At 28.3% G+C, this 10,345-nt stretch overlaps 1 protein-coding gene across 2 annotated transcripts; it reads left to right on the top strand.

The window, feature by feature from the left end:
* Positions 1–4,994: 4,994 nt before the first annotated feature.
* Positions 4,995–9,280, top strand: LOC118645297 (THAP domain-containing protein 1-like). 2 transcript variants are annotated; one of them, XM_036286104.1, is made up of 4 exons: positions 4,995–5,335; positions 5,454–5,722; positions 5,864–6,207; positions 8,243–9,280. In XM_036286104.1, the coding sequence occupies exons 1-3, from the start codon at positions 5,235–5,237 to the stop codon at positions 6,169–6,171; spliced, it is 678 nt and encodes a 225-aa protein (XP_036141997.1). In that variant the 5' UTR covers positions 4,995–5,234; the 3' UTR covers positions 6,172–6,207; positions 8,243–9,280. The 2 variants fall into 2 exon arrangements, with proteins under 2 accessions (XP_036141997.1, XP_036141996.1); XM_036286103.1 differs by having other exon boundaries at positions 4,998–5,335; positions 5,858–6,207; positions 8,243–8,318.
* The last annotated feature ends 1,065 nt before the right edge of the window (positions 9,281–10,345 follow it).

Genomic DNA, 10,345 nt, shown 5'->3' with positions numbered 1-10,345 from the left:
GTATTATTTATATTTTTCTATCAATAAAACGGTTAACAACAAGTTTGTTTCTTTATTGTTATATTTCTAACAGTTGAATTATATCGCGAGTATGGTATAAATCCAAGATATCTTATTGATGACGCCATGTTTTGTTGAGACCAATCAAGACAATGGGTGTTTACGATAATGGCTATCTGAGTAATTTTCTCTAGGACCGAAATATATGATAAGCACAACCATCTACTATCATCATGATTCGTGACAACTCAATGCTGTCCGGTATAGGGTGTTTACGATAATGGCTATCCGAGTAATTTTCTCTAGGACCGAAATATATGATAAGCACAACCATCTACTATCATCATGATTCGTGACAACTCAATGCTGTCCGGTATAGCCAAATCATCACGAGCAAGTTGCGAGTTCCGTGAGTTTGTAGCAGCTAGGTAACCTAAAAAGTACGACATAAATAATTTAATTATTACAATTAAAAATAATCTGTTTTTAATGTATGATAAGATTATTAACTTTAAAATAGTAATTATATGTAACACAATCATGTATTTTTAAAGTATTGTCTAAAGTAATATCAGAGATTATTTTATTTACAAATATTTATTTTGTCTATCAAGTTTCTATCATAACGGTATTATTTCAAAACCTAATATAATATTTTAATTAAACATTGATTGTCAATAAATGTTATTATTTATTATTAACTAACATATATATTAGAAAAGTCATCTTTTATTAAACGGATGGTGTTAACACTTTGAAACAAATGAGATAAATTATGTAAAATTACTAAATAAATCATTATTAATAATATTTTTTAGATTACAAGTAAAATAAAAATTTAAGTATAAATATTTTTCTTTCTTGTAACAACTGTTAATGATAAGTTGCATGGTGTTATCATTATTTTAAAAAATCATATATCTTTATGTATAAATATTATGCATGAATATTTCACTAATGTGAAACTAATAATAATGTTTACAATAAATTTTTTTAATTTGTAATACAAGTGCATAGTAAATTAAGATATACTGTAAACAGATATACCCCCTACAGCATGAAATATTGCTACAACGTTGCAGAAATATTATTTTGCAAGATTGGAATATTGCAGAAAATATTGCTGCAATATTGCAGCAATATTCCTATGTCCGCTCCAAAACAATATTGTGCAATATGTCTGCAATATTTCTGCAATATTCCCCGTAAGATTTCTGTAATATTTCAGCAATATTGCTGCAATATTTCTTGTAAGATTGCTGTAATATTTCTGAAACGTTAATGCGCAATATGAAGGAAATGTTGCAGGTGGTTAAATTAATCAAATAATATGTAAGATGTGTATTATACGAAAAACGGAAAATGAATTTATTGTCATACCGTTACGGCACAATAATTAAAAAAATTATTAATTAAAAAAGTAATTAATTAAATTAACATACACCAACGGATATCGAATATCGTTCCATTCTAGATTTAAGTAAGCATTAAAATGAAGCAAGTCCAGAAAATGCCCATCCTGATCAATTTATACGCTAGAATTACACATGCATGTATGGTTCACACATGTTTAATTAATGTATTATATACAAAATTACCTTTTTAAAAAAAAGGTATAAAAAAGCGCCAAGTATACGCGCGCATGAAACGCCCTCAAAAATCTATTTTTGTACAAAATAATTTTAATTTGGCACTACAAATGTACAAAATTTTAATAAAATTTTCTTTTCCCCCAAAAACAACAAATAATTTAATTTCTCTACAAAAGTAACGATATGAAGAAAATGCGCCAACCATGAAAATGGATGTTCATACAAACTAAAACATCCACTTTTACAAATAATTATTTGTACAAATATTATAAATAAATATTTTAATACAAATTTTACTACAAAAACTTGGCGCCGCTAAACCGAATAATTTGCCAGCTCTCTTTCTTTTTCTTTAGGTTTAGCGGCGCCAAGTTTTTGTAGTAAAATTTGTATTAAAATATTTATTTATAATATTTGTACAAATAATTATTTGTAAAAGTGGATGTTTTAGTTTGTATGAACATCCATTTTCATGGTTGGCGCATTTTCTTCATATCATTACTTTTGTAGAGAAATTAAATTATTTGTTGTTTTTGGGGGAAAAGAAAATTTTATTAAAATTTTGTACATTTGTAGTGCCAAATTAAAATTATTTTGTACAAAAATAGATTTTTGAGGGCGTTTCATGCGCGCGTATACTTGGCGCTTTTTTATACCTTTTTTTTAAAAAGGTAATTTTGTTGGGATTTCACTCATTTTGTAGTGTCAGATATCTCATTTCTTTTTATAATATATATAAAAGTTAACGTTACTTTAAATAATATTGGAATATTAAATATATTCTAATTTTTTAAATATAAATGTATAATAAGTGTGCTAGAAGGATTTGAGAAAGAGAGAGGGAAGGCGAGAGAATAATATTGCGTAGTAAATCTTTTAAAAAATGTCTATCCCAAAACACTTTATTATAATACTTTTATAATTATGTTTATTGTTCTCTTACAATTATTGGCAATAAACCTATTTTGTCTGTGTTTCACTTAATGCTCTTGGAACATACATATGCCGGCTTGTAATGGTGAACAATTTACACATATTTGTTATTTATACGTATAAATAAATTATAATTATTGTGCTAGAAAAAGTATTATTGTTAAATTAAGAAAGAGAGAGAGAGAGAGAGAGAAGAGAGAAAGAGAGGGAAGGAAGGGAGAATAATATTGTGTAGTACTGTCTATCCCGAAAAACAATTTATTATAATTAATGCAATTCTTTTCATGCATTCAAAAAGACATTTAAAAAATTTTTTATTTGTAGTTAAATTATAATTGTACTTTTAAAATTATGTTTATTGTCTTTTACAGTTATTGATAATAAACCTTTTGTCCATGTTTCACTTAAAGCGCTTGCAACATATTTTGTCCATGTTTCACTAAAGCGCTTGCAACATATAATCATGTGCCGGCTTGTAATAATGAACAAAGCGTGGCTGTCACAGAAACTTCTCAAGTTTGCCAAGCTGACATGATTATATGTTCCAAGAGCATAATAAGAACAAAATAGATTCATTAACAATAACTGTAAAATTTTGAATATGATCTGTGAATGTATGAAAATTTTTCTTACCATATAGAAATTTTAAATCCAAACTAAATAGTGAGCATTGTAGTATTAAGAAAGAGTAACAAATTATTACTATCCAGTACTAGTAGCTTACTCAGTAACATTGTAGAACTAGTAGCTTTGTAAGTAATGTTGTAGAATTAGTGATTTTGAACGCTTCCTGCTGCTCTTCAGTCAACTTCAGCTTCTTTAAAATTGGCTTAAGTCTAAGATACACCTTGATAGTGTAAGATTTGTAATTCTTCCTCTTTCTTTTAAAACTAAAAAAAGAAACATAACACAAAGTATTAATCTTATGTAATGGTGAACAAAAGAGTGGCTGTTACGGAAACTTCTCAAGTTTGCCAAGCCGATATAAGATTATATGTTTCAAGAGCATTAATTAAACAATAACTAAAATTTTGAATGTGATCTTTGTGAATGTATGATGAAAATTTTTCTTACCATATAGAAATTTTGACTGGAAATCATTACTATCCAATACTAGTAGCTTTGTAAATAACATAGAACTAGTAGCTTTGTAAATAAGGTTATAGTATTAATGATTTTATACGCTTCTTGCTGCTATTCCGTCAACTTCAGCTTTTTTGGAATTGTCTAAAATACACCTTGACAGTGTAAGATTTGTAATTCTTCCTCTTTCTTTTAAAACTAAAAAAAGAAACATAACACAAAGTATCAATTTTATTTCAGAATAGTTTATTCTATACAAAAATGAAAATTCTATATAACTTATCTGATTATTTTCCCTCTACAATGTAATCCACGATGTACTCCACGATGTAATATGCATAATTATGCATAACACTAATAAAAACTAACTCGCCGCTAACCTCGCACACGTTAACACGTCTCTAACCTCGAACTGTCACTCGATCGACACGCGGCGGCGCAGACTCGATTGTCTTCACCAATCACGATACACATGGTGCGTTCCGTTTCATGGCGCATAGTGCATCGTTCATCCTTGTTGTCAAATGTTTGTGCACACAAGATAAACGAGGATACAACAGTACAAGTCCCCACCATTCGTCCTAGACGCCGGGCGACGACGATGACAATGGTCTAGTTTCCACCGTAGTCTTCAATCCGATCTTGTTCCGGTGCGAATCGAATTTAATGTCGGTTTCCACTGGAAGTCAAGTAGAAGTGAGAAAAATTGATATTTCAGTAGAACCAACTTAACTTAGCTTGTTGAATATTAACAAACATAACCTTTGAATAGCCTACATACATTAAAGTGTCAAAAAAACGAAAATTATATCTCGTTTATTTTCCATTTCGATTACTAAGGTTAGATTTCTTTTTGAGAAAATATAACCTAATAAATGGTAACTATTATACTAAAAAGTAAAGGTTGGCACTATTTACTTCGATCCTGTTTCAACCGTTTCCACCAAATAAATTTGATGTCAATTCGCTATCACTCCCACAAAACGTGTAGATCGAATCGAGAGTGAAATGAGCGCAGTCAGTCACGTTTCCATCGATTTACATCTGGTTCTACGCCGTACTAGGAGCGAATTAATGCATCGGTGGAAACTAGACCAATGACAATAATGATGACTACGGCGTTTCTTAAACCAAATTTACTCTTGAGCGAAAAATTCTAATCGCGATATCTCCGCTCGTAAGTCATATAGCGGAAAAATAAAAACACTTTTATTATATAAATCGGATGTAAGCTATCCATTAAGCCTATTTAGAAATCAATCAATTAAGTCGTTATTGAGATCCGATAACTACGGTCTTCTCGCAAACGACGTCTCGCGTAAAAGAAGCACGGTGGTGCCTCGTTGCGCATACACTTGGCGCGAGGCACTACCGTGCCTCTTGATATAAGCACAGTATAAGTATATACAGTATGGACACTAAGTTTTTTTAGTAGTACCCAATTTTCAATGCGCATGCGTTAGTTCATCCTACCAGGAATATGGCGGCCTCTATAAGTGTATACATACGACATATAAGATTATTAGTAAATATTTTATGTACATATTTATTTACACATACACACATATACACATACCAATAATTCTATAATAAAACTAACATAAAATAACACACAATAACAATAAAATGATTAGAGGTGGGCACAGTTGTACTATGCATAACTGTCCAAATATTTCGGGACGAGTACCTGGGTTAAGCTTTTTTCGTTTCCCGAAAGATGAAGAAAGGTAAAATAATTGTTTTTTTATTAATTTATTACCTTGTTGTGATTGTCAAAGATTTTTTATACCTATACCTATTTTTTATAATATAATATATATATATGTATCTATTTCCATTTGTCAGATGTAAGTTATGGTTAAAAAATTGCGGACGTACAATTGAAGTTCCAACAGAGAATTTATATAAAACATACCGAGTTTGTGGAAATCATTTTGATTCTACGATGTTCTTAAATGATTTGAAGAATCGCCTTCAATCACACGCAGTTCCAAAACTTGCAATAAATTTAAACATAGAAAACGAAAATATGGTACTCAAGTACATAACTTTTGAAACTCAAGTACATAACTCTTCATTAATTTCTGATACTCAGTTATATTCTCCATGTAATGGTGAGTTTTTAACAATTTTAAATTCTTTTTACTTTTATTAATTCTTTTAACTTTTTGGGGTATTTTTTGTTTACACTAACAATTATATATTGTTATTGAATATTTAATAGTTTAAATATTGAATAATTTATAAAGTTACAGATCAGGATGTAAACATTATTATAGATCAAGACGATCAAGACAATCGAAGAAATCAAGAAGTACAAACTGAACAATCATCTATTAGACAAGAGAAGAAAATAAAAACAGATCGCATATTATCTATTCATTCACCGCGAAAAACGAAATTGAAAAAGAAAATCCATTTATTACAAAGAAAATTACGAAAAGTTAAGGAACAATTAAAACAAAGAAAGCAAGTTATACAAAGAACAGTAAGAAGTTCTCTCTGCCAGAATATTGTGATGCAACAGATCAATTACTACCACCGTCTATTGCGACTTTTGTGAAAGCTCAAGTCTATCTAACTCAAAAACCGTCAAAGGGTAGGAAATATTCTTTTAAATTTAAAAAAATGTGCTTAAATTTATATCTTAGTGGACGCAAAACCTATGAAACTCTTTCGCAACAGTTTTACTTGCCTAGCATAAGAACTTTGCAACGCATGATTGAAAACATAAAAATTTTTCCTGGATTACAAAATAATGTATTTGACATTTTAAAGGCTAAAGTATCTAATTTTGAAACTAATCTTGATAAATATTGTATATTGTGCATGGATGAAGCGTCATTAAAGTCACATTTATTTTATAATATTAATCAAGATACGGTATATGGTTTTGAAGATTTGGGTGAAGGAAAATCAACCAGCATGTAATGTTGCGGTTTTGATGCTTAGAGGTATGTGCGTGAACTGGAAGCAACCTATAGGTTATTTTTTTCTAAATTCCACGTTTCCTACTACTAGATTAAAAGACATTATAACGCAGAGTATAACAAAATTGCAAGAACTTGGTTTTATAGTTATGGCATTTGTAACTGATATGGGACAAAATTTTATGAATGCAGCACAAGCATTAAATGTTACAATAGAATCACCATTTTTTGTTGTTAATAATCAGCAAATAGCTTATTTTGTTGACCCACCACACATTGTAAAAGCCATTCGAAATAATTTTATGAAAAATAATATTAAAGATAATGGAAAATTAATTTCATGGGAGTACATAAGAAAAATGTATGATATAGATAAAAATAAAGAAAATAGATTAGCACCCAAAATAACAGATTCACATATTAATCCCACTAATTTCGAAAGAATGAAAGTTCGTTATGCAACACAGATTTTAAGTGCTACAGTAGCTGCTGCTTTAAATAAATTAGTAATTTCCGGTAGTATTTCATCTGAGGCCCTTGTTACATGTAATTTTGTTCAAAATATGAATGATTTATTTGACATATTTAATTCATCTACAGTTTTTCATGCGGTAAAATATAAACAAGCTTTTAGTGGTAATGATTATCAAATGGAATTTTTGTCAAAAATGAAAAAATATTTAAGTGATTTAACAGTATTTACACAACAGGGATTTGATATTTCTAAGAAAGTCAGAGTAATCAAGTATTGCTATCAGAATATAAATTCCCTTTTAAAAATGTGGGATTATTTGCATGCTACTGCTACGGAAATAAAATTTTTATTCATGCGTCGTTTTAATCAGGACTCATTAGAAAACTTCTTTGGAAAAATTAGAAATATGAATGGAAATGCTTTTAACCCGACACCCATTCAGTTTTATTATTCTTTTCAAAAACTTTTTTCCGTAAACTATTGTGCGCTAAGAACAGGGAATTGTCAAAAAGATAATGATGAAATGTTAACGGCTGTAATAAACTTTGCAGCGCAATGTAAAAATATTACTGAAAATGAAGTAGACGATGATCAACCTGTACCTGTACTTTTAGATAAATGTGATTATCGCCAAATAGATATTAATGAACAAGATGCGTTTCGATATATTTGTGGATACCTAATTAAAAAATGTTTAGAAAAACATTCATGCAATTTATGTTTAAATTACAGCAAAGAGTATGTAGATTTAAATGACACGTCATACTATTGTTTTTTTAGAGCGTATAATAGTACTACTGATAATTTTTTTGGTAATTTATGTATGCCAAACAATAATTTTATTAAATATATTAAAACTTTAGAGGACTTATTTTTTAAGAACATTGAAGAATATATTTTGCAACCATTTATAGTTAATAAGTTTGTTCAACTTTTTAGGCAAGTAGAATTAGTTCTTCCTTGCCCGCATTTTCCACAAGAATATTTAATAAAACTGTTTGCTAGAGTACGATTATATTATACGTTAAAATTTATTAACAGACGATTTAAGTCACAAAATGGTCGAAAAAAAATAATTATTTTGCGTCATGACTGAAAGAAATACTAATTTGTATTCATTTATATATTTATTATATATTATGTTATTGTGTTAAACTGTTAAAGTATAATATAAATATATTTATAATTATGCTAAACAATTATTACAAATCTATTTATTTTTGTTTCAGTAACCAATTTCAAAGAATGATATTTGGAGGGTAAATGTTCAATTACCAATTTCAAGAAAATATGATCATATTTAGGGAATGAAATGGTAATCTATGCAGGATATTTGTTAATTAACGACTATTTTCACAGCATTATTTCTCGTAAAAAACTGAAGTAAAAAGTATTAAAAATGTCGAAACGTCAATAGTTTACAAAATATAAGCAATGGAAGAAAACAAGATTTTTCACTAACAATACTTTGGTCAATCAAATAAATAAACAAAACAATTTTCGTTAATTAATTTTAATTGATTTTTTTGTAATACAATTTTTATTAAAATGGCTCAAAACTTGTTGATAAAATTTTTTATGAAAAATAACGCTATGAAAAATAGTGTGTTTTAATTAACAATAGCCTGCATATGTATAGTTACTTCATTCAAGTTTAATAATACGTTGAGTATTTTAAATCGATTGAAAGTAAATAATACAAGAAATAAGTATTAAACGCCGTTCATTCGAGTTCATTCACAAAATCCAGTAGAGCAATGGCAAATTCTTAGTTAATAGTTCACTGATAAAGGCGGAAAACTTTTGCTAAATATTATATACATAATTATATAAGTGTATGTATAAAGAAATTATTTTCTTTGATTAATTCATTTTCTTACACATTTGCTTACGAACCAATCAATTTCTTTATGCATATAAACTTATGCAAAAGTTTGTGCTTTCGTTCTAATGACTCATATATAGCCGAAAAGTGTTCACATTGGTAATGATTCATATATAAGCATCATATATAATTCTGCCCATTTTCAACGGATTTGCATTAATCTTAATATATTCATATTTTTGCGATCACTGACTATGAATCCAGCATTAAATTTAAAAAATTAATTGAAAACATTTTGAAACAAATATGTTATACTTGGATGCATTTCCTCAAATAAATTAAAATTAAATTTTATTTACAAATTAAATCAAACTTATGTCATAAGACACAATATTTTATGGTTTTAAAATTTTATATACAATATAATATTTTTGAAATAAAATGAGTTTGTGTCTGTATATTTTATATTTTTTTACAAATTTTATATAATAATGAGATTACTATTTTTACAAAATATTATTTATAAGAATAAGTTTGTTAATATTGTAGGGCACTTTTTACTTAGTGATAAAATTCGATAACAAATCGTTCTATTTTTTGGTATTTAATAAGTAAGACAGATAGAACTGAATTCGTTTTACTAAATAAAAAGCACTTATTATTTTTATATTATTAATGTTAAGTCTGAAAAATAAAATTTGTCGTGTAATATGACCGAACAGGAAAGTGTTTACTAAAAAATTTTACTCAAAATTTTACGCTACAGTACACTTTATTTATATTACGTATAATATATTATAGATTTCCAGTGAAATTCTCCGGTTTTGGAATGTGCCCTAAGAAAATTTTTAATAGATTTTTTATTTTAATATAAGGCATTATTTTAATAGAAATTCAAATTTAAGCGCCTGTCCTACCCTGAACATGGCGGCAAATCATGTGACTAAGGACTCACTACATCAAAGATGCCGACGCTCGGTGTCCATACTGTATATACTTATACTGTGATATAAGTCAGAGTGAACATCTTCTGGACTTGCTTCACTCAATCTAGTATGGGACGCAACGCTGTCGTGATTACAGAATTTGTTGCACATCTATGTATCTTTTAGCTCTAATCTTACATAAAAATTTAAAATAAAAATATCCTGCTCTATTTTTTTATTTGTCCCTTAAAACTATGTAAAATATTACTTATTGTTAGTTCTAGATTAAAAAATACGGATTATACGGAAATAAATTTTGCACGGTTGCAATATAATATTGCCACAATATTGTGCAATATCTGTTAGGAAATATTACATTTGTAATATTGCTACAATATTGCACAACATCTGCTAAGAAATATTACATTTGTAATATTGTGCAACATTTGCTAGGGAATATTATATTTGTAATATTGCTACAATATTTCTGCAATATTGGTTATATTATGCACTATTGCAATATTTCTGCAACGTTGCAGCAATATTTCATGCTGTAGGGGACGTTAGATATGCGTTAGATA

The sequence above is a fragment of the Monomorium pharaonis genome, chromosome 1 (assembly GCF_013373865.1).
Source record: "Monomorium pharaonis isolate MP-MQ-018 chromosome 1, ASM1337386v2, whole genome shotgun sequence".
NCBI classification, from domain to species: Eukaryota; Metazoa; Arthropoda; class Insecta; order Hymenoptera; family Formicidae; genus Monomorium; species Monomorium pharaonis.
This window is presented reverse-complemented; position numbering and strand designations above follow the sequence as displayed.